We start from the raw sequence: 25712 nt of genomic DNA, 5'->3' as shown, positions 1-25712 counted from the left end.
ATTTATATTTATAATTTCTAAAAAAATTTATATTAAAACTATTTGGTAAACATGTTAATTACATCTATAAAATATATTGTTAACAAAAATTTTCTTAATATGTCTTATTTTAGCATTAAGGAAATTCTAAAGTTAGAAGAAGAACAATTTTTTGAGATGATACTAAAAATAGCACAGTTTTGAAATCTTTTTACAATTTTCCATTTTTAACATTTGCTGTTTAACAAAATATGGCATATAGAGCATTTTCCTGACATAGCAATACTTTTTTGAATTGTGCTAAAGCTGAGAAATAATATTAACAACTTTTTAAGCAAATTTTTTCAACATTAACATTAAGGGCAATTTTCATAAAGTTAGCAGGCAAGAGTAACTTGAAACATCAAAATAAAATTGTATGTCCATAATTTTTTGTTCATTTAAAAAACAAAGCAAACTATTGTTTTTATTATTTTTTTTTGCTGTACACACATACGCATTAAGTTTTCATCAACCAAATATGTAAGAAACAATAAAAATAGTCGACAGTCAATAAATTATCTTCATTTTTCAACAAATAAAAAATAAATATGCTTTATAAATAGTCAGCTGTTCTGCATCGAATAATTTTAATCAGTAGAATATTTTTATTTTCTTAACAAGATTTGATTCTCAGTTGGCAATAATTCTTAATTTTCTTTTAATAAAAATTTGACAATAATTTAAAAAGGAATTTCACTTTAAAGGAAAACATAAATTAAAATACTAAAACAATTGATTAGAACACTCCATAACAAATAAATCGATGCACCAAGAAGGAGTTGTCCGATTGAAACAAAAATTGGTGGATAGGAAGACAATGTACAGAATAGTAAATGATTAAAATTTCAGAACAATTGAATAATTTATTGCAGAGTTACAGTAACAAGTTCAATAAGGTGTTGACCCGCCTCTAGCCTGGATACAAGCTGCAACACGGCGTGGCATAGACCGATAAAGCTCTCGGATGGTCTCTTGCGGTATTTCCTGCCAAATAAGATCCAATTGACGAACGAGGTCATCAACATTCCGTGCCAGATGCAATCGCCTTCCCATCATATCCCAGACATGCTCGATGGGAGAGAGATCTGGTGATCTATCAGGCCAAGGAAGAGTTTGACAAGCTTGCAGACAGTTCATAGCAACACGTGCCGTATGTGGTCTGGCATTGTCCTGCTGAAAAACCAGCCCAGGGAGCTGCAAAAGAAACGGTAGCAAAACAGGTCTTAGGATGTCGTCGACGTACCGCTGTGCAGTAAGTGTACCTCTAATGACGACCAAAGGGGTCCGGCTGTCAAAGGAAATGGCACCCCAGACCATAATGCCTTGTTGAGGGCCGGTGTGGCGTGCAATAGTGAAGGCAGGATCCCCCCTCTGCCCTGTGCGTCTCCAAACACGTCTTCGATGATCGTCAGGACACAGTTGGAAGCGGGATTCGTCGCTAAAGACTATACGTCCCCAGTCGGCATCATTCCAGCCATATCTGTTCAAAACATTCATGCATACAAAATTTCAAAGCAATCGGATGATTGCTTCGTGGTGTGTCAATCTTTTTGTTATAGAGTGTATATTAATGGAAGAAGAATATACATGGTAGCGTAAAAAATAAGATTTTGAGAAATTTTAAAATTTAATTAAATAGTTGGTAAAATAATTTTGCGAAACATGCGCGGACTGGTAATTAATAAATTTATTTTAAGATGCTTAAAAATGTTGACTATGCATTCGTATTCATAATTATAAAATATATCTTGAAAAAAATTGATAAACATATTATTCCAAATCTATGCATACGTTTGAAATTGTATCAATTATTGAAAGAACAAACTAAAAAAAAATTAATAAAAGCTGATGCAAAAAATTTATAAAAGCTGACATTCTATCAGAAACATGATTTTATAAAACTAAACATTTGTTGAATAAAATGCGTTTATTCAAATCTCCTAATTAAATTACAAATAGATTTTTAGACGACTGAAAAGAAACATTATATTTTATACTTTGAAAGAAGTAAAAAAGAATTAGCAATCGGTAATTAGCGAAAAAAATATTAATCAAATTTTACTCTATGCGTGCTTATGTCAAGTTCCTTGTAAGTTAACCACATTTAAATATTTCTTCATCCTCGCCAAATTATTTTTTTAAAAACAATTCATTTTAATTTTTCTCGGCTTCTACCCAATAAAAACTGTTGAAACTTCAGATTTCGCAATAGAAAAATACTTAGATTAATATGGTATGAAAGATTTTATTTCAAAATTTTTTCACCCACAGTTAAATTTAATAATAAAAAAATAATAAATAATTATTACAAATTATTTTTTACATGAAATTATATTTGGGTTAATGGGTTTTATAAGTGAGTGCAATTTTTTTTAATTCCTTAATTAGTTTTAAAAATATGATAAAAAATGCAAAAAGTGAAATTAACATTAAGGGGTCCAAACTTTGGATAGCTCTCCTGAAGAAACTATGAGGACCATATTTCCCAGATTGCGGCTACACCCTATGTTTTGAAAGTTAAGAATCAAAATAGGTAAAAAAATATATGTAATATTCAGAGAAATATATATGTATTATTCAGAGAAAGTACGTTCTGTGTCCAATTTTGCAACTTAATTAATAGTAAGCACTAAATAATTTGCATATTTGAGGTCACCCCCAAGAACCATTAAGATTGACACTTAGTATGTGAAAATTCCATCACTACAACGAAAGTTATTCAGGATGATATCTTTTTTTTTTTGCCCACTGTACCAAGCACAGAGGTATATTTAAATTGGGGATAAATGTAACAGTCCAAAATTTATTAGCAGAAACTTCAAGAAAATATAGCTATTTCTAGCACTCAAATACAGCTTCAATAACAGTGTAGTACAGTAAAACAAGAGCTTCACAATCTCAGAAAGGTCAATGATATAACTCAGGTCAAAACACTACTAAGATTACAACTTTCAAGCAGATTACAACTCTGACAAGGCACAAACCTATTTATATAGGCTTGGCAATGAAACATTGCAACTTTCTGCATGATTCCAGACGATTCTCATATAACCTCGAAAATATTTGTTGTATCGCTTTGAAACGCAAAGCTTTCAGCATTATAATTTCGTTGCCAACATGATCGCAAAGTTGGTAAATCGAGTCTCCAAAATAATAATAACAATAATACATTAGACATTATTTCCTCTCAAAATTTGTTAAAAATTACACAACTTTTCCGTTAATTTTCTAATTGGGTATAATATAGCCTACGTCACAGGTTGTGTTGTTCCTACTAAATTTAACCCATGAACGGCATTTTCTGCGAGCCTAACTTCAAGCCACAAATAAACAAACAAAGTGTTCGATCGTTTAAATAGCTGCCCGCTAGATTTTATTGCACTATAAAGAAAAGTTATTGAAACTAAATACAACTAAATAAACAACAACAACTAAAACAAATAACAACAACTACTAATAACAATAACTAAATAAACAACAACTAAATTCCATTCGTGTTTTTTTCATATTATACCCAATTAAACTATTTATTTAGGCATTCATCTGAGACAGTCTGAGACATTCAGCGTCATAACCAAAGTATATTCACAAACTTAGACACATATTTACAAATTCATAGCAGTATGAATATTTAAACTGACTCATAAATAATATGATATACAGATTTCAAAATTCTCCATAAAACTAAAAAATAAATATTTTTTTTTAAAACAAAATAAAATTTGAAGAAACAAACTTTCTAGCACTATATTTTAATTTGTTTAAATTTGAACTATTCTTATAAAACTTCTTGCTAAGCAATTGTATAGGTCCTTTTTGGTTTCTTATCAATTCACACAGCCTATTTGGCTTGATTTCTTTTGATCATTCTATAAAATTTAAATATTTTTTACTTGAAAAATAATAAATATACTACCTTGCATATTTCATGCTATTTTGTAATAAACTTTCAATAATTTCTTTTTTTTAAATTAAGAAATTATTAATTTTAAATATTTGTTAATTGAAAAATATATTGCCTTTAATATCTCATGCTCATTTATTCTAAAACTGCAAAAAACTAATTTTAAAAAATTAAAACAGATTTACCTTATAATAATTCATTGAAATTACTGCTAGAAAATGTGTATACTGCTAAATAATAAATATAAATAAGGCTGAAATACCACATTTTTATATATACTGCCAATCAAGGTAAAAAACTAACTTTTACATACATGCACTTTTAAAATAACATTTAGATTATTAAATATTGAATGATAGTAAGTGGAGCTGTGAAGTAAAAAATAAGCATATTCAAAATCTTTATTATATTTTTTTTCATCATGTTTGCATATTTATGGAACAAAAGAATATATTTTGATCTAGTTAAAAAAGATTTATGAAAAATACTTTTTAATGACTTAGTTACTGAATTTGAGAGGAAAACATTATTAAACCTTTTGTTTTAAAAAAAACCTGGTTCAAACAAAAAAAAAATTTATTATTTTTTTAAAAAAACTTTTTTTTTTCAAAAAAAAAAAGTTTCTTACCATGGAAAACATTATGAAAAAAGCTATACTTTTATTTCCAGTTACATAATTTAGCTAGTATGCTGACAGAAAAAAAAAAAAAAAACAGCAATAAATATATTTTAAAGTTAGTAGGACTTTAATAATAAATTTTTTAAAAAAAAAACAGAATTACTACTCTAAATATGTTTAAAATAACATTTTGATACATTTTATATTACAATAACATTTTGATTCGCGAAAATCTGCGACCAATGGTCGTGAGATACTCTGATTTCCATGAAATATTCGCGAAAAAAATCACATAGGGTGACCTGGGGTAATTCCTGATCAAAAAATGCAAACATCTATTTTGTGAAAAAACTATTCAAGATAGAATTTTAATATTTACTGGAAGTTTGAGGCTATATGAGATGAGTCCTATGCTACCTTCTTTTGTTTGAAAATCTAATTAGAATTTAAAAGATTTTAAATTTTTAGTGATCAGGAATTACCCCTTCTCTTGATCATTTCTGGGGTAATTCCTGATCATTTCTGGGGTAATTACTGATTACCAGTTTTTATAGTAAATAGGCTGTTTAAAAATAATTATACAATGGTAATTAACAAATAAGACATTAAGATCAAACAAATAAACCAAAAAGATATTTTTAAGCAGCTATTAAAACGTTTTATTTAAAAGCAGGAATAAAGATTAACACTTCAGCTCTGGCAGCAGCTCTCACACTGAAATTTTCATTTTCAATCATTAAAAGAAATTCACTATTTTTGCTTTCTAGAAGCTTAGTATCCTTTTTAAGCTTATAATTTCTCACCATATTTATATTAGGTTAATTTATCAACTTAAAAATTATTCTAACAATGTACACACATAAATTTAAGATAGAAGCAAGGTAAGACAAGCTAGAAATGGTGCATATCAGAACACATTTTTCTTGTATACAGTTAAAAACAAATTTTGTGATTATAGTTAAAATATATTTTATAGTTGTTCCACTTAATAAATATGAACTGTTATTTAAGAAAAGACAATTGACTATTTATTAGCTATTTTTTATACTATTTATAAGAAGAAATGACAATGATCAGGAATTACCCCAGTGATTAATAATTACCCCATCTGTAGGGGGCAACATTTGATATAGTTTCCTATAATCAATTATAATGTTTACAGTAGATGTGAAATAATTAAGCAAAAGCCTACACTATTTTTATATCAAAGAAAAAGAAAGTAACTCAAAATATTTATTATTAAGAGAAGGAGGGGGATCTTTGCAGAAATGTGCACATTTTGAAACCCATCTTTGAAATGGAAAATACAGAAAGCATTTTAAAAGATACTTATTTTGTTAGATTAAACAAAAAACTGTTATTAAGTAAAAGTAGTTATACTTTAGTAAAGTGAACAAGCATTCTTGTCCATGTCTCAAATTTAAAAAAAATATTATTTTTTTAAATAAAACTCAGGTGATCATTATTTACCCCAGAAACAAGAGTGATCGTGAATTACCCCGGGTCACCCTGCCCTTTTGTTTTTTAGACCAGATAGAGTGATAAGAGAAACCTGGAATTCTGGGGTAAAACAAGAATACAATCATTTGTGGTTAATAAAATTTTTTTTATATTATTATTATTTTCAAAACAAACAAGAAAAAACAAAATGCAGGAAAAGACAAACCAGGAAAATTTGTTAAAATATATATGATATTCATTCCATCATTCCATTTAGATAAATTTAAAGATAAAACTTATCTTTCAAAATAATTTATTCCTCGATATGTTTATTTTTGCTTTCCTGTTGATATTGATTTTGTAAAGATAACACTAGTATTAAGAATAGCAATAAAAATATGGGGAAAAACAGATATAATAGCCGGAAAATAAAGAAAATCAGATGATAATTTCTTTGTAGTAGAAAACACCATCTATACTTTAAAAAGTAAGTAAAGTATTATAATCAAAAAACAAAAATTCAAAAAAACTAAAAATTAAAATATGATTTTAACTTACATTTTTGCTATCTCAACACTGCATTCTTGTTTTCTACTATCATCAGACGAAACACTATCAATACTTAAGTTATCAGTGTTCGTTTCTATCATGGAATCATTACTAGATACACAGGATTCAACATCACAAGTAATAGGTTCTTTTGTACTATTAAGACTATTCTCTGGAACATTAGATAATTTGTCTTTAATTATTTCATCTTCAGTTACATGATCACTTAATGGTCGCCTATTTGGTGATGTTTCATTGGAAGATGGATTACTTTCCCCTGAAGTCACAAAATCATTATTTGTGTGATCAATTGTTCCATTTTCATTCATATCACAACAATCATTATTTGATGATACAATATGAGATGTTTGCTCCATAGGTACAGAACCATTTGAACAATTGTCAATCTTACAAGAATGATTCGAATCACTTTCACTATTTTGAATATTTGACATGTTTCTGAGCAATGAAATTGAGGACAATTAATCTATACACCAAATTGATAAAAATATTAGAAGAGAGATCTTGAAAATATCACAAATTTTAAGAAATATAAATGCTTTTCTTAGAAATAATACTAAATATGAATAATATATCTCAATGCATTTGACTAGATGCACACATAATTTGGCAACTTTCAGTTCTTTACTTGGGATACCTAAAAATATTAAAATATATATATAAATATAGATAAAATAAATATAGAAAAATAAAGACATAACAATACTTAATGGTGTAAAATTAAAAAAAAGTTTCTAAAATCAATAATTAAAGTAAAACAATATCATGTACAACATAGGATAGAAAATGTAATTGTTAGATAAAATAAGACTATTTACACTCAAGAAAGATTTAACCTAAAATAGAACATTCACAAAAACAAAAACTATATATAAACTATATATATATATATATATATTCTCTCCAAAAGTACTTAAAATAAGGATTAATTTTCAGAAAAGTATTTTTTTTTAAAAAGTTATTACTGAGATACAATTTTAATTTTAAATAGAGAACACTACTTTTTTTAAAAACTCATGACTGATATTGCCAATTAGATAACTAACATTGCCAATTAGATAAAGTTATCTATTTGACAGTCATTTGTGCAATTGCAATAATCAACTAATAAAACTGCATTGATAATTTTAAAAAAATGTAACATTAATGCAGTTAACTAACTCTTAACAGTTTTTTCTTTACTAAATATGAAAATTTTTAAAACTATTATTAAATAAAAAAAATATCAATATTGAAATTGCGGGAGAATATCAAATCGAGCCAGATGAACTGATTTATGAATACTACAGATTTAATTTAAATTTTAATTATTATTGTAACATATAAGGAAGAATTCCTAAACACTTGATGCAGTAGTGCTATAAATTATAACGATAAAATGAGTTCGTAGGATAAGAATATAAATGTTGTTCATACTCTAAATAATTTTAAAACAGACAACGTTTCAAAATATGATTTGTTACTATCTATGAATAAAAAGGCAAAAAAGAAATCATTTATAGGTTACTTTTAAAGCATCATATGTTCGAATAACAGTTACGTGCAACAAGTATTTACAGCTTGATTGGTACGAGAAATATCAAGTTATCTTCATAGAGCAACAAAATATATGAAACATGATTGAGTTATGTGTTTGAAAAATAAGCGCTTTTAAGAATTATGAGTATACACAAGTTATATACAACGAAAACAAGAAGTAAATATTAGTAGACATAGGTGCCAAGTTGTAAGGCACCTTATTTGTTTTCTTGAAACGTTTCTGGCTGCCTATTTCTAGTACGCTTGAGAAACAGGTCAACAAATAAGTGCTAGTTTTAAATCCAAGTTTAGACATTGCAAATTGGGTCACAATCGCCAAGGCGCTAAGCAGATTTTGAATTTGCAACTTATTTAAAAAAAGAAAACATCTGGAGTATTTCCCGGGGGTTGGTGCGAGTTATACTCTTCGAGTTGTTCCTCTTCTTTAATGCTTTGGGTTCTCCCTAGCCGAAAAGTATTCCTCGCCAAATGCTCTGCAATGTGGAGGTAGCAGGTTCAAATCCCGCCGTAACCCTGGATGCATTTCCGTAAAGTCCTTTTCTAAAGTGTACGCTCTGTCTTTCTTTCTACTTGACAAAGGCTTATAATCCTTACTTATGTAATTCAGCACGAAATTGCCAAGACTTAGCTATTATTCTTCTGCACATCACGATTTTCGATCGAAATGGGCTTGTGGGGGGCGGAGTTATCGACAATGCCAACCTTCATCTATCGAAAGGTACCTCAAGTTTGAATCAAGTTGGCATGTCTTATATACCAGTGAATTGATGTTTAATAATTGTAGTGGTTGTTACGCCACAATACTCCACCACCAGAATTTTATCAGGGATAGAATTCGATGAACGGATACCACTAGTTGCTGAACTTTTGAAAGACCGGGAGAGCTGGATTAAGGTCACCGGGTTTGTTTTTTTAGCGCTGAGTGTGAGAGGCGCATTAACTTCAAGGTAGTAGTCGCTCCTGTGTTGCCTTTAGCAGTCGAGTGTATGCAGACTGACGTTGTGTATGATCGAGACGAGACTGAGCAGTAACAGCGCGAGGGGGTGGATAATGTTGCAGTCACAAGTAGCAAGTCAACTGTTCAATGTGAAACATCCATCGAAGTAGGCGTTACTATGAAGATAAGCGCGTGTTCGCATCACGTCCGTAAGTCACCAATGTGGGGGCGGAGTTATCGAGAATGCCGACCTTCATCTATTAAAAGGTACCTCAAGATTGAATCAAGTTAGCATGTCTTATATACCAGTGAATTGATGCTTAATAATTGTAGTGGTAGTTACGCCACAGGCTACTGGTAGCTTAGAGCAGAACTCTCTACCTATGGTGACATTTCGCATGCTTTCACCATTTGTGCGTGGAGAGTCACAGGAAGTACGATCTGTATGGGTGCGATGTGTATGGGTGTTATTTTTTAAAACTTCAATGAAATAAATTTGAGGCTAAACACAAATTTTTTTATTTATGTATTATGTTTTAAAAATCTATGAAAAAAAAAAAAAACTTCATTCCATTTTAAATTTAAAATTGTTTTTCAAATCAGCTCAATGGGACAGAAAGGTTTTTTTATTTTTTGCATAATTGAAAAAAAGTTTTAAATATTGAAAATGAATTCTTGTTTCGATAAAATGTGTACTTCACGAAATATTTAACAGTTCGAAATTTTAAACTTTAGCCCCTCACTCTGGCCAGTAAAAGTCATGAACAGAAAAACAAGGAGATTTGAAAATTATCAATCTACTAAATTTATAGGTAAGTTAACAACAATCTGAATCTGCATCTAAAACATTTCAATAACCCTTTATTATTAGTAATTCAGCCAGAAGAATCGTAAAATTTAAGTTTATAGAAATTCTTGATGATTTATAAAATTAAAGAGAGAACTTTTACAAAGATTCTGATGATTAAAAATCGAGTTTATTTAATAAAGCATAAAAATCAACAAAAAATGATTTTTAATCTTTAATACAATTTTCATAACAAATTTTGATTAAAAAGTTGCTATGATCCAAAAATTTGAAAACATTGATTATCAGTCTATGAGTTAGATTTTAAAGAAGACAATTTGTTATTTACCTAAACATCGAGAGCAGTAATTACCATGCTTAATGCACCTTCGAGTTGCAACTACAACTTTCAATTAAACCTAATATGATGTTTATTCCATCAAACTTCCTCTATATAAGATTTTTCTTCCCAGCTTAAATATTAATTTGCAACTCCCAATTTGTATACTTTTTTTTGTCTTCAGTTATGATAAAAATTAAAGGTGGTCTTTACGAAGCATCTTGCATATTTTTTGTAAGTGTCAGGCAAGGTTAGATGCTTGAAATTTTTGATATTCTTTAAATTTTCAGGATACTTTTTTAATGTAAAATTATTGGAGATGTGTTTTTTTATTTTTGCGATAAAAATGTTTCCTGAAATTTTATATATTTATTTTTTGAAGGGGAGGGGTCAAAACTGAAGATCCTTTGAAATTCTGGAAAAAAAGACAAAAAAACTCATCAATTTACAAGTAGCACAATTTTTTTTTCTTAACAAGTAATTACGACACTGATAGTTATTTTACTTTGATCGAAGGTCAAAGGTCATTCAAAAATCTTCGAAAAAAGGTTATTTTCTTGGACTTTCATCGTCAGAATCTACTACTACCTACTGTTAATCATAAATGTATATATTTCAGTGAATACATACTATAACACTCTACCTAACAAAATTAATTCATATATGGTGTATATTTAGCGTGATCTTAAAATTGACCTAAAAGTAGCAAGAAACGGACATTCTGTAGTTTTCAAGGTCATGAACTTCTTTTGCCAAATTTAAAGTCTGAAATTGGCTGGAAAAGAAACCTTAAGTATAACAGAAACAAAATCAATTCACAGACCTATGGTTACTGATTCAACTTTTTAATAATATGGTCCTAAAGTTTGAGACCCATACCTGAGTAACTGAATACAGAAATAGTTATGGGAATGCTTTAAATTGTTTTAAAAAATGTGATTTAGGCCCAATAGGAATATTTGAAGTTTCTAGGTGAACTGCAGTCTCAATCTAGAACTTACTAAGGGGAGAAATACTTTGCTATCAGATAAGTGACATATCCTTTCGATGTATTTCCTTAAGCTAAATCGAATAAAACTTCATTTTCGTTGATACAACAGTAAATCAAAATTTCTAAATGTTTTTATGGATAAAAAATAGTACAGTACATTGCTGTGCAGACAAACAAAGTTTTAGACACTATGGATTTTCTAGGATGAATCAAATGAGATAAAACCATGTCAAATGAAATCAAAACCAATTTATTATTAACAGTTTCAGAAAATTTTTATACTTTCATTTAAACATATTAGCTGTTTTGAAATAACTTCATTTACTTGCCTCAGACCAAAGCTTGTAATTAAGATAGTAAATAAGAATGCGTTATTAGTTGTAGTTGTGTTTATCATATATACATTTGTTCCTTTTTCATTTTTGTCTTGTTTACATCTAATTTGTGTTGAATTTGATGAGCCAGGCTCAAGGGTGGTGACGTATTGTTTCCGATGTACTTTTTTAAGATGATTTGAATGCACTTTTCTTTTAAATAACACCCTTGCTGCCTATGTCTTGGCCCATTAGTTAAGAAGCGTGCAGAGTCGATGCATTAGAAGATTTGGATAACTTGTCCTCATAACTTTTTTTAGAATCACCCTAAAGAATTTTCATGAATTTTTTTCATTTCTTATTTTCTATGACCAATTATGAGAAAAATGCTTCCTTTGCCGCCTTTATTTTTCAGCTTATTATTTTACTTTTTTTAATTTGGAGATATCTAGAAGGAATTAATTTAGGTCTTAGTGATTTCTCCTTAAAATAATTAAGGGTATATTTTCTAATATAATTAACTCACATTTTAAGTTCCGAATTCTTTTTTCACTTTATTATTTGCGTGAAATTATTTCATTAATTGATATTGACCATGCATTGAAAGTGAATTTAAAGGTCACTCTTGGGAAAAAATTAATATATCATTATAGAAATAAGTAATGCAACAAATTTGGGCCAACAGTCTTTTGCCCCACTCTATTTTTCATAAGCAGATCAATGTTATGGACGCTTCTTTATAAATGACACTAAAAGAATTCGCCCTTTAGAAAATAGATCCATAAATTAAGTGACTTTCATTTATAGTTACCTTGAAGGCTATACTAAACTTATATTGTTGACACAGACATCGTAATTTGTAGAGTAATAAAAATCACCACGTTCCTGTATATAGACACCGCAGTGATATATAATATATCAATTGAAGCCGCAGTGAAAAAGGTAAAATCAGTAATTGTCAAAAAAGTCTCATGGATAAATCTCATGGATGGCTATTTTTTTAATAAATTAAAAATTTTGAAATAAAAAAGCTATTTAAAATAAAAAAGAATAAAATTTTTACCAAATTCAATTTTTTAGCATTAAAAAAATTACACAAATCCTATTTTTTCTGAAAATTACTTAACATAACCATTTGCTACAGTTTTGCACCCATTGCATAATATTTGACAAAATTTTAATGAAAATAATTTAAATGTCTAAAATAACTGAGACCGAGCTTAAAGTGTTGTGAACTAGACGAGAAAAAACAATTCAAATCATGAATTTATTCAATTTGATTAAATTTTTAAATTGAAAAAATTTTAACATTTCGGATTTGTAAATTTTCATTCGAATACTATATATTGCATAATGTAAGAATTGTAATATGGCTTTTAATGATACAAACTTGTAAATTTGAAATTTACATATTTTGATTCGTCCAGAGCCGTTCGTCCCTAAAATTAATCTTAATGACTTAAATCTCTTGTGAGTCACAGTTTGTTCTTTGTAAAAACGATTTCCTTAATTAAAAAAAATAAAGTTATAGTCGTAAAATTTAGTATGCAGACAACATTTTTATTTTAAATTGTATTTAAACTTCTAGTAAGCGATTACTGTTTCAGAGAAAGTTGGAAAAAAAAGACAAAAAGAACGTTTTCTCTCACCTGTTTTTGATCTTTTATTTGCAAAATGCATGTGTTAGTTTTTATTTCTACTTAATTTATGCATAGTGCTCTATTTCTCAAGAATAAATTACCGTAAGTCATTAGAGGAATTCATCTCCTTATTTTCTGTTTTATTCCATATTTATTTATTGCGCTAAAATGAAACTTATGAAAAAAGTAACATTGAAATATATCCAATTCTTTCGGCCATTTCTGAAAAAATTTCAAATACTCAATTATAAAGAGAAAACGTGTTCCCCTGAACAATTCAAGAGACTAAGATTCTAGCTTAAACATATATTGGGAAAATTCTTTTTTAATGAGCGAATTATATAAATAAAAAATATAAATAATGCACTGTGAAAATTCGTTTTTGCTGAAGGTATGCAAAACGAAATAGAGACTGTACAACTTTTCAGCAATGAAACTTTCTTTTTGAGGGATGTGAGACCAAACCATCGTCATCAAAAAATTTTTAATTAAGGGGGAGAACAAAATTTATTTCTCTCTCTCTCTCTCTCTCTTTTATGATTGAAATGTTATATAAGATTACATGTACAGGGTGTTCCGTAAAGACAACTCTTTATACATGTTTTTATAATCCTTATCAGAAAGGAAAACAAAGTATATTTTACTGGTCACAAATTAATATTTAAGCGAGGAAGAAACAAAAGTGCATTTAAAATCTGAGAAATCACAATTTATAGAAAGGAATTTTGAAAACAAAAAGACAGGTTCAATCGTGGGAGGAAACAGAGATGAGTTGAAAGATTATTATTAGAAACAAATTCAAGATTCAATCTCAAAATAAACCTATTTTGAGATTTATTAAATTCTTAACCTGTTCTGTGATTTGTTAGATTTCGCTAGCGTTTTGGCCCTTTTGGAATTAATTTGTGAGCTTAATGAGAATACCTTTTGGTTGTCATTTTTGATGAGGATTGTATAAATATTTATTAAAGGCAGTCTGGAGAGCCCGGAATAGCGTGGTCGGTAGGGCGCTGGGCCCATGTCCGAGAGGTCGTGGGTTCGAACCCCGCCGGCCGAAGACTTCCCGTGTAGTAAAGCGACTGTAGCACGTGAAATATGTTGAGTTGCAAAAGTCCTCCATGTTCCCATAACAAATCAATACCTCTGGGGGTACTGGATTGGATATCGATCGTTCTCTGATTCAGGTCAAAATTACGATCTGTGGATGAATGAATGGATGTATGAATGGGTCCGCCCTATAAACGGGTGTGACGTATGGTGTGGCAGAAGTCGAATTCTTGGCCATAGATGGTTCCACTGGAAAACAAGAACAATCGCACTCCCTCCGCCTAAACAGGCATACTTCAACAAGGGCAGTCCGTAATGAACATTCTGTATAAAAGGTTAGGACGTAAGATTTTTTTTGCTATAACGTTTGTGGAAAGAATGACCCATTATTTTGAAAAATTTCAAAATTATCTGAAATATGTTTGTAAAAAAACTGTGCAACCAAACGAAATAATCTTTTGTAATGAATGTATTTATAAACATAAAGCTTAAATTCGAAGTTAATCGGTGAAGATTTGTTCAAGTTCTGAGTTCGACTGATTTTAAAAAAAAATCTTCGAGAAAAACGCATTTGAAGTTTTCTGAAAGCACGTAGAAGACTGAACAAAAGTTCAATATACTTAAGATCTTAAACATTTTCTTTGTTCAAAAGCTTTTGGATATCTAATTTTCAAGGTATTAAAGTTTATTTTATAAAAATACCTTTCCAAAAATCTTAAATAGCCTACCCATTTCAGAACTTCATGTTTTCATTATTGCGACTGTAATAGTAATCTTTGTAAAAGAATGGCTGCTTTTGGCCAAGCATATTCTTGCAATATTTTATGTTATTATTATGTGTTCAACTGTTTAAATTTTGATTCCTTATTATTTGAATAAAGAAACCAAACGAAATTATTTTCTGTTCTTTTGCAATGAATGCAATTTTAAACATAAAGCTAAAATAGGAAATCATTTGATGAAGATTTGTTTGAGTTATAAGTTCGACTGACTTAAAAACTGCAGCTTCGATGCAAAACGGGAGTAAAATTATTCATAAATGATAGATATGTTTATGCGAGTGTCTGTTTTATTTCACTAACTACAAATAAATTCATTCAGTTAAACTAATGAAATTTAACATCTGTCTAAAAAATATAGAAAAAACATGGAAAATAAAGATTAATGAAAAGATATGAAGCAAAATTATTAAATAGAATTAGGTATTATTACACTTAAATATTTCAGTTGTGTTAGATGAATCAAACATTAACTGAACAGTATATTGTTGAAAATTGATAAAAATGTCACTGACCACCTTTGGTTGCGACACAAAGGGTTGAAAGAAGAACTATTTCTTTAAATAAGTGTTCTACTGAGATAATAAAAACAATTGAAACAAATCGAAACTAATTATTCCTAATCACTTATGAACGTGTGGAATATATTTGTGTTGTTGTTTTGAAACTTACAACTTCATTCAAATTAATCATGCTTCCACTCATACTAAGCAAAGTCTTTAAACAATTAACTTATGAGTGTGGACTAATCCGGTCTTACAAGATTCTTCAACACAGTTCACGAAAAAAAGAAAGGAAGAAAGAAAAGAAAATAAAGATCCTACTTCCAGCCTTTTTGAGTTACCAACGTTTCTCTACTTAACCTTTGAAGGCATGAAAGATAAATGTCTAAATCCGGAACTAAAAATGATGGTTGTGAAATACTTATTTGTAGCAAAAGAATAAGAGAAAATCATCAAACTTCGAGGCTACTTCAAGATATATTGTTGTTTGATAAAAGCTTGTATGGTTTTGAATTGTTTATACAATTGTACTATACAAAAGATGACCACAAATCTTCTTTTAATCATTTAAAAGCATTTTATAATTTAGAAAATTTAAAAAAAATGATTTCATTTTGTAATGTAATTAAAATATTATTCTTCAATATTAAAATTGTTTTATTTACTTGTAATAAGAATGTTCACACTTTAAATTTTCTGAAGTATTTTAAATTATATAAGTAACAGTCAGGGTGTCGGTACTTTTCATTTTATAGCCGTCGTTGAACAGCTGACCTAATTTTGGGTTTACGATTACTAATAATTTTGAACCCAATCCAGAAGACAAGGGAACTCCTGGATCAAGTATTGGGAGAAATTTGCCTTCTTGGAGGACTTTTTGATGGAACTAACTGCATTTGCGTTACATTACGAGGAAAACCACGAAAACCTCCCATGATTAGCGTGAAGGCAAGGTACACGGATCATGGGTTAGTCTACCATTGAGGATATTTACGTCATCACAGTAGTCATTGCAAGCCAGATGCAGATTCGTATCGACCAGCCATCACTGGGATTCGAACCCGATTCACCTTATTGGAAGACGAGCACTCTGTCCCCTGATCCACCGCGGCTCTGTCGGTACTTCTTACCTGATAAAATCTATTTTTATCAGATCATGTTACGGAACAAAAAGCAGATCGTCACTTGTCTTAATGCATTGCATCGCTAAAATACGCACTGCTCAAATGAAAATGGAAAAACTATTGGAATTGGAACTCTTTCGCCATGCTTCCTACTTATTAGATATAGCCCCCGCTGGCTACTACCTCTTTCAAAGTCTGTACAGCATTCTAATCGGCAACAATTTTATTCTGAAAATGCCGTAAAACGGCTTTAGAGAAATTTATTTACTCTTATGAGACAAAGTTTTTTCAACAGTTCAGAAATGTAAATATTTTATAAAGTTTGTTTGAGTAACATGCCGCTTACAGGGAAAAAATGTAAAGAAAATTTGAGTGTATACTTTGATGAATGAAATAGTTTCTTCCAACTGCCAACTCCTTTTCATTAGCCAACTTTTTTTTTTTCATGTTTAACGACCTAAAAATAAAAATAAAAACTTTTTAAGTTTTATAATTGTTCTTTTATTATTTGAAAAGAGCTTAAAATGAAATCAAAACGGCCTATAAAAATTTTCCAAAAACGAATTTAATAAAAACAACTAAAATACATATAATCTAAGTTTCATATGCAATTACCTCTAACAGGTTTTGAGTTGCGTAGTTTTGAAGTCGGAAAAGAAAACGAATCGAAAATCATGGAAAAAAAGCTTTCGAGTTTATGCATTACTACTATATTAATAAAAGTTTAATGTTGGAAAAAATAAACTACAGGTCAAAATGGCGAAAAAAAAGAAACCGTGTTATATCTTGTTGTATTTGTGGTATAAAATATTTTTTCACAATTCGAAAAATAATTTTAAAAAAAATTTTTTGATTGATAAAATAAACTCATGATTTTTAAGAATTTTGCGTCCTGGATCCTTTTAAATTGAGATTGTATTTGAATGATATATTAAGTAAATCTAAAGATAATTATTAAATAAAAATAATTAATTGAAAATTATTAATTAAAAGTTATTAATTAAAATAGCTGAGACTGAAAACTAATTATTTGATAATTGATTTCACTTTTGTTTCGCATTTATGAACTAGTATGAAGACTAATTTTAGATTATAATTTAATCACGTAGTTGTTTTTTTCTTCTTCTTTTTTTTTACATTTTATTTCATACATAAATGATTTTATAACAGCCAATTTCTGTTTTTTCCCCTTTTTCAATAAAAATCTAAGTAAATTACTTTTCCAAACGTTTGTGGCAGTTAGATTTTAATTTTAATTTGCCCATCATGGCCCAGATCATCATCCTGCACGTTAAGGCATTTAAGATTGTGAAAGCTTTATCTTAAAATGTTCTTGCTTTTTTCCCGTCCCCACAGCTACTTAGTATAATTTATAAATTTTGCATTTTGTATTTATTTTATTTATAATTTTGTATATTTTAAAAAACATTCTCCCAAATACTTTTTTTTGCTTTTAATGATTTCTGGTCATTACATTCTCAATAAACCACAATCTTCTAGCAATTGTTTTTTAAAATTACTTTTGCTTAATGATATCAGCATTTTATAAGAATTATATGTGGTTATTTGTGCGTCATAAATAAAACAGAATCTTAGAAATAATAATCTAATCTAAAAGAATCCAATAAATAACAGAATCTAATCAATAATAATTAATTTAGCATAACGTATAGTCAGAGAAAAAGAAGTATGCTTAAAACTACCAGAATATGTTAAAATTTGCTTAGTTTCTAACTCTATGGGAACATCAAAAAATGCAGTAATTTTTACATAAGTGCTTTTGTAATGATTTTCGTAAAATTAACAATAAAATTTAGTTTTATAATGTGTCATAAAATGTGTTAACTGTGGCAAAATTTGGTAATTTTGTCATAATACTTTCATGACATAAAAACCATTTATTCGGTAAAGCTTACTTTTTTGTTTTGTATATTTAACTAAATGTATGCTAATAAGAACTATAATTTTAAAAACTAGAATTACCGGTAAAAGCTTTAACATATATGAACCGAAAAATTACCAAATGAATGGTTTAAATGCCGTATATCTTGGTTTTATTGGCAGAATTATTCTTTATTTTTGCAAGAATTGTCTTTACTTCACAAAATAATAATTTTACAAGAATGCTTTTCTCCGAGTGGAATCGTTTGCTCAAATAAATTGTATTTTCCTTCCTTTAGAAATGTTGTTTTAACGAAACGAGGACAATTTTTGAAATTTCACATTGTTGTACATTGTAAATAATACCCGTCGTTTTTTTCAGAATTTTTCCGTATATTTGGCGGTTTAAAGCCGTTTTGCTAAACGGAGAATAGCTGTTTGTTCAGAACGGCTTTTCTCCGATATTCATCCTAATTACAAACGGTCAGTTGAAGTTCTAGTTTTTGCTATTCAGTTTTGCATTCCGTTTTATAACAATCTCCAAAAATTTTACAATTATTTTCTAAATTTGTTCTTACTTTTTAAAAATTATTTTATGGTATTTGCACATCGTATAAATAAAACTGAAATTCAATTTCCTTATAATAAAGGTCCCGCAGTGGACTGATCGTTAAGACACGGTTCCCAGCAGATCACAGAAGTCAAGCATCACTGGCTGCGGTCAGTGTGCGGGTGGGTGACCACTTGGATCAGTCTGCGTAGGGACCGAGGGTGTGCGGTATTGGTCCTCGTTAAACTGTTCTACCGTAAAGTGCTCGACTTCGCGTGCAGGTCGTCGGGCTACCGAAGCGGGGGTGCCATCCCCTCTGCAGAGGATCAAAATTGTGATGGCTTGTTTTCGGATCATCCTCAGGGATGTTTCCCAGGCCGTCGCCGATAGCCCATTGTGCAGCTCTAGTGCGACGTAAATGAATTACAAGAACTTTATAATAAAGAACTTGAGCCGCAGTGGCTCAGGAGATAGAGCACGTGCCTCCTCATGAAGTGACTCTATCCCCACGATGACTGGTCGATATAAATTCTGCTGACATGAAATGTTTCCATCTGGAGCAAATACAAGTTCAATTGGTTCACATAGAAAACTTGTTCCCATCTGGTAAATGTCTATTGCAACAACAAGTATATTTTTGTTACAAAAAGCTGTTTTGTTATGGTAAAAAAAGTCTGATTACGGATGTCTTTCGTAATTTCTCCGAAGGAAACTTGTTCTTACATGGTAAAAAACCATAGAGATTACGGATTTACTTTGTAAATTTTACGGCTTTGCACAACCAACCTAGGCCGTCTTAAAACCGTAAATTTTACTGGTTGTTTATATACTGTACAAAAAAAGTTGCGCAATATCTGAAAGTTAATTTTCAAATTTTTCTTTCTTTTTTTTTATGGAACACCACTTCTCAAAACAATGTGTTTCCAAACTTTAACTTTAGAACACAACAGTTGTAATATTTCGTTGATATTACAGTTGAAACTTCTGTTCATTGTGAAATATATCCACTATACCTATTTCCTTAATTTAATGTTTTAAAAATAACGTTTTATTCAGTTGGCATAAAATAAGCTCAAATATTTATATATTTGAACTAATATATAAATACTTGCTGTCGGAAGTATGAGGCATGTCCCAAGATGCAAAAAGTTGTTGTAATTTGGAACAGTTTGTGAGTTTTATTGTAAATAGCTGACAAAATTTTTTTTTCAAATTATTTATTTTGTAAATGAATTACGGAAGAAAATGTTTATGCATTCAAATGTTGTAATTAGACAATAAATCGGACTATTATCGAAGTTAAAACTAAGACGTGAAAAATGTAGCACAGCACTACACTATCTTTAAACGATAAAATTAACATTTTTCACTTTGTTTAGATACAGACAAGGCTAATGCGACAGAATTCGGAAATTAAATAATGATTTAGGAGTGTGAAAAAAGTTTTCGAATACTTTTTTTCTCTTCCTAGTTTTCCTGATACCATTAATCTATTTTTAGAATGACGGCATTTGCTGCTTCATGATATCGTCTGTAAGAGGTGTAGAGGGAACAACACTAAACCCCAGTTTCTATTCTCAGTGAAGATTTGTGCCTTTTTATCATTCAAGCAACTTTCGCTAGTCAAGACAGTGTTTATTTCGATGCAGCTTACCCTTTTTTCTTTATGATGAGTCCGTCTTTCTTATGTTGATGACCCAAAAATTCCGGAGTTGACTTCAAATCATGACTAAAAAATGACTAAAAATTGCAAAAATGTCTCTAAAAACAGAAATTACCCTTTAGAATAATTTTTTTCATTTAATTTAAGTTAGTAAAAGGACTTTTCTCTTTGTTAAATTTCTACAAATTGATTTTATAAATAGAAAAAAAAATTCTAAATTTGATTTTGTATACATCTTTATAAATTTTATTTCGAATTCTTAAAAATTCTAAAAGTAATTCAAATAAGAATAAATATCATTTTAAGCTTTGGTAAAATTCCGTATCTATATTTCATCTTTATAAAATTAATTTCAAATTTTGAAATTTCTGAAAGAAGTACAAAAGAATAGAAAATATTGCTTTCAATCCCTTGAAAAAATTTTCATCTACGAGTATAATCCTATTTATAAAATTATTTATGAATTTCTGAAAATTCTAAAAGCAATTCAAAAAATAAAGCAATATCTATTTTAATCTTCCCTAAAATTCCATATTGATAATCCTTATTTAGAAAGTTAATTTCAAATTTCTAAAAATTCTGGAAGGTGTTCAAAAAAGAGCACAAATATTACTTAATCTTTTTTATCCTCCTTATCTGTATTCTTTGTTTATAAAATTAAATTCCGAATTTCTAAAATGCCTAAAAGTAATTCGAAAGAGTCTTAGTACTGGGTTTTTTTTTATAAAATTTCTTATTTTTGATCCTTATCTATAAATTGTACCCAGTTTCTCCAAAATTACGAAATTAGTTTAATTGCAAAAATTCCAAAACATGTTCACTACCTTTTTTTTTTAGACTCAAAACCTACTACAAAACTATCTTTATTTTTAATATGAATCACAAATTCCTAAATTAATTCGAACTAAGGAAAAGGTTAGAAAAAAATTTATGTAACATCTCTACAGTAAGTGATTCCTTTACCAACAGGCAATGAATTTCGATTGCAATACTTTATCAAAACAATGCTACTTCTAAGGAAAACAGATGTAAAACGAAATTCCATCAGATGATAAAGCACAAAAGAAATTGAAATACATTATTATTTCCATTCAAAATAAACAAAATGATTCCATCCCTTCTGTTTATGTAAAACCAGTTCTACTCAACCAGTATAGAGTAATGTTATTTCGAACAAAGCTTTCGAAGCTGAAATGAAATAAAACAAAGTAGTGAATTCTTGAAATGAAAACAAACATTCTCATTGATTTTATTGCAACACAATATAATTTTTCAACACAAAATTCTGCTGAGCAATTGATTGATAGTGGAAGATGTTTTTTTTTGCTTCAAAAGTTTGCCGTAAAATCTTGCTTAAATATTTGTTGAAATTTTTTCAAAAATAATTTTAATACTGTTATAACATTCATCATGAATTCTGTTCTGCACAAGGAATTAAAAGTTCAATATATTTATTATATTGCTCGTTGTATACAACAGTGCTCAGAAAAAAAACAATTTTGTGTTTTGTTAATTAGCTGTAATAATATGTCGCTGCAATATTTAGACGAAAAAATAATAGTTCAATCTTCTCTTTAATTCGTAGGAGCATTCCTGCTCTATGTGAAAATGGACGCAATTTCTATAAAGAAGCCATATTTCAAATAATGAAGGGAAATACGTGTAAAATAAAATAAACAAATATACAAATTAATTTAAAAGAAACTGTTTTCTTTTTGATGAGGCAGATAGTTTAACTCTTCAAAAATATAATTCTTTAGTATTCCAAAAATCAACGCAAACATAAGCGTTTAAAATTGCTAACTAAACAGCAAGTAACATCGGCTCTTATGTATGATTGAAATCAAACATTTCAAACCGGTAGGACTCATTAAACAAAACTTTTTCGTCAGATTGACCCATTTTTTAATAAATGAAAAAAAACATGAAACAATATTTTACATTATTTCAAAAAGGAATATTTAAAGTTTATTTTCCTTAGTTAGTAGTTTTATTTATTTATTTGCTTTGTATACGAACAAATTGTCAAACGTTTTTAAATGAAAGATGTTTGAAAAACATATTCACAAGTTCGGTAGTGAAGAATTAAAATTACTTTCAACTAGTGCCAAACTTATAGATCATAGCTTTTAAATAATAAACTACTGAGAAATATCTTTTATTATGTTATTTTAAGATTTTATTGTTAAAAATTTGGAAACAATTCAAAAACTCGTGCTGTATAGAGTTTTTTTTTTCTCATAAAATTGGCTCTTCTTTTCCTTTTAAAAATTAATATTTTTGAGTAAAAGAAAATATACTACGTCTCGTTTTGATTTCGAATTATTCTAAAAACAGTTTGAAAATTTTAAAGGCGACTTTGAATTTTTTTTTTTTAATAAAATATGAATATATATTTTTTCTTTTTACTTTAGTTTAATGTTAACACTTATCCTATACTTAAGCGTTAAAGCATTTAAGCTCAATGCAAGTTTCACCTATCAACAACCTAATAATATTCTTTAACTATTCGCAAACAAAATCCACTTCATCATTATTTCTGTGCCACTTTATTTTTGTGACTTATCGTGCATTTTTCGGTCAAAATGGATTTTATAACTGAGATCGTTTTAACTTTTCAGTTGCATGATATTACAAAGATTTGCCTATTTTTCTCCCCAAAAAAATTTCATCCAGTTCTTTCAAAATGTTTTTATTGTGATAAATTTTATGTTGTTGACAACCTTTTTTCAATTCTTATAAAAATGTGTGAATTCTTATAAAAATGCAAGATCGAAGTTCTCAAAATTTGAAAGCACATAATGTTTCCTTTTGAAATGGCTTCCGTTAATCATTAATTAGTTCATAAAACTTCTTAAAATCAGTAGTAATCAAAGCTACAACAATCAAGACGTCAATTTCTAAGCATAATTTCAGATATAATACTTTTCGAATTTCATTAATCAATTCTTATACTCAATTATTTCTCACAAGACTTGTATCATCATTATTTTTCGAATCTCATGGAATATGGTTGGAACTTTAGACCTCATCATCACGAAAATTCGTGATAATAATAATCAAATGAAGTATTTCTCTAACCGGGCAATGCTCTCAAATTTTTAATACTACTTTACATAGCGCTATATAATGTTAAGGAAAATTAAATTAGATGTAAACGTGATACTATAATATACCAAAGATAAATTATCAAATTAACATTATCAAATTGATAACTTATATCATAATTTATTTTATCCTACCATATTTGTCATTGAAGGTGATTGTAAAAACTAACAAAATGTTTACAATTATCTTTAATGTATATTTTTAACAAGCACACTTTTCTGGAATTTTTAACTGTTTGCACCGTGTGCACATTTTAACAAATAGTTTTTAACTTTTTTTTAGTTCAGTAAATTATAAAAAAAATTATATTTTATTGAGTTTGTAAATTAACTAGAACCAGCTATTTTGTCTGCTTTCGGTAAGGTTCAATGGTTTTAAATGATAACTTAAATAATTTTTGAAACAATAATAATGAATTTTATTTATTGCACCAGTTGCGGAGTTTCAGAACATTTTAGAGTTTGAACAAAATTTTAGGAAAAAATAAGCAGCTACACGGAAACTTTTACACTGATATTTTGTTAGCACTTATAATGAAATTATTTTTGTAAAAAAATCCTTTTTTTAAAAGGATCTTTCTCTTAAAAAAATTGAAAAAAATATTTTTTAAGAATATTATTTGTATTTTGTTTCATTTTATTTTATAATAATTGTTGAACATTCGACACAATTTTGAGTTTACGACTATCAATGTTCAACTCCGTAGCCTTGTAATTTTGAACCAAATCTAGAAGACAGGAGAACTCCTGGAACATGTATTGGAAAAAATTGCCTTCGTTTAGGAATTTTTGATGGAACTAACCCGAATTTGCATTGAGAGGAAAAACATAAAAACCTCCTACAGTTAGCCTGATGGTAATTGGACTCCAATCCTGATTATATTTTACATCAGCACTGTGGTCGGTGGGAGTCAGGTGCGGAATTAGTATCAACTAGCCATCGCTGGGATTCGAATCTGGGTCACGCAATTGGGAGGCGAGTGCTCTATCCCCTGAGCCACCACGATTGCTTAATAAACTCAGATTCATGAAAAAAGAAGTTGTTTTTTGATTAATCAAATTACAATATGACATTTAAGAAAGTTAACGTGGAAGACCAAGTTAAGGTCAAAAGTCGGAACATCGTCGCATTAAATTATTTGGAAAAGGAATTGTGTTCCGTCTTTAAATATCTCAGTTAAATGTTTACTTCTTATAAATTTTCAATTTCACTGAAATACAAAGTTCCCCAACAAACAACAATACAACGATTCTATTTTGTTTCTCATGATTGAAATTTAACAGTGGTGCAATTTAGGGTTTTATGTTTCCGTTAAAGTTTAACCATTGTATCATGTAAACAAGTTTCAGAAATACTATTATATAATTTAACTGAGCACCATATTAGGGTAGCAAAAAAATGTAAACCATATTATTGTTCAACATGCTCTAAAATTTCTAACAAATTAATACTTAAATGCTTACGTCAAAGATTAAAAGGAGCGACTTTTTATGACATAAAATGTTTTTAATCATTAATTAAAAGCGTATTTCTTTCCGAAGATCGGAATTTAATTGATTAAGTACCGAAAGACAAACCTAACAGAATTACTATGTTTAATCATAATTTGGAGTGGTTCTTTCTACCGAACTTTATTTATTGCATGCAATTCATTCGAATTTTTTCTGCTATTCAAACACTTTAAATAAATTAAGATCAAAAATTCTATTGAAATTTTAATTATTTTAAATCCAAATCTCCAAAACAAATATTTTAAACGAAAATTAAACATTGTATTTTTTGTAGACAATACTTGTCTCAATTAAAGTTGTTTTGCTCTCAAACGTCATAACTTAATTAATCAAGTAACCTTTTCAATAACAAACAAACCTTAAACAATCATCGTATTTTCATTCTAATGATTTGAATGGTCATTCTAGCGCATCCATAATTCTTGTCATTTATTCTCAAATTCT

General features: G+C 28.8%; 1 protein-coding gene across 2 annotated transcripts in view; it reads right to left on the bottom strand.

The window, feature by feature from the left end:
• The window catches only part of LOC107450924 (coiled-coil domain-containing protein 186), a 28454-nt gene extending 20139 nt beyond the window's left edge, over positions 1-8315 (bottom strand). Inside the window, exons 1-2 of one of the 2 annotated variants that reach the window (XM_043043973.2) lie at positions 8062-8315; positions 6543-7191 (exon numbers count right to left, since the gene is read on the bottom strand). In XM_043043973.2, the coding sequence (XP_042899907.1) occupies positions 6543-6988 (446 nt within the window). In that variant the 5' untranslated portion in view covers positions 6989-7191; positions 8062-8315. The remainder of the gene's footprint in view (positions 1-6542; positions 7192-8061) is intronic. The other variant, XM_016066867.3, reaches the window with a different exon arrangement.
• Between the last annotated feature and the right edge of the window lie 17397 nt (positions 8316-25712).

The sequence above is a fragment of the Parasteatoda tepidariorum genome, chromosome X1 (genome assembly GCF_043381705.1).
Source record: "Parasteatoda tepidariorum isolate YZ-2023 chromosome X1, CAS_Ptep_4.0, whole genome shotgun sequence".
Classification (NCBI taxonomy): Eukaryota; Metazoa; Arthropoda; class Arachnida; order Araneae; family Theridiidae; genus Parasteatoda; species Parasteatoda tepidariorum.
The sequence above is the reverse complement of the archived record's forward strand: the minus strand, read 5'-3'. Positions and strand labels throughout refer to the sequence as shown.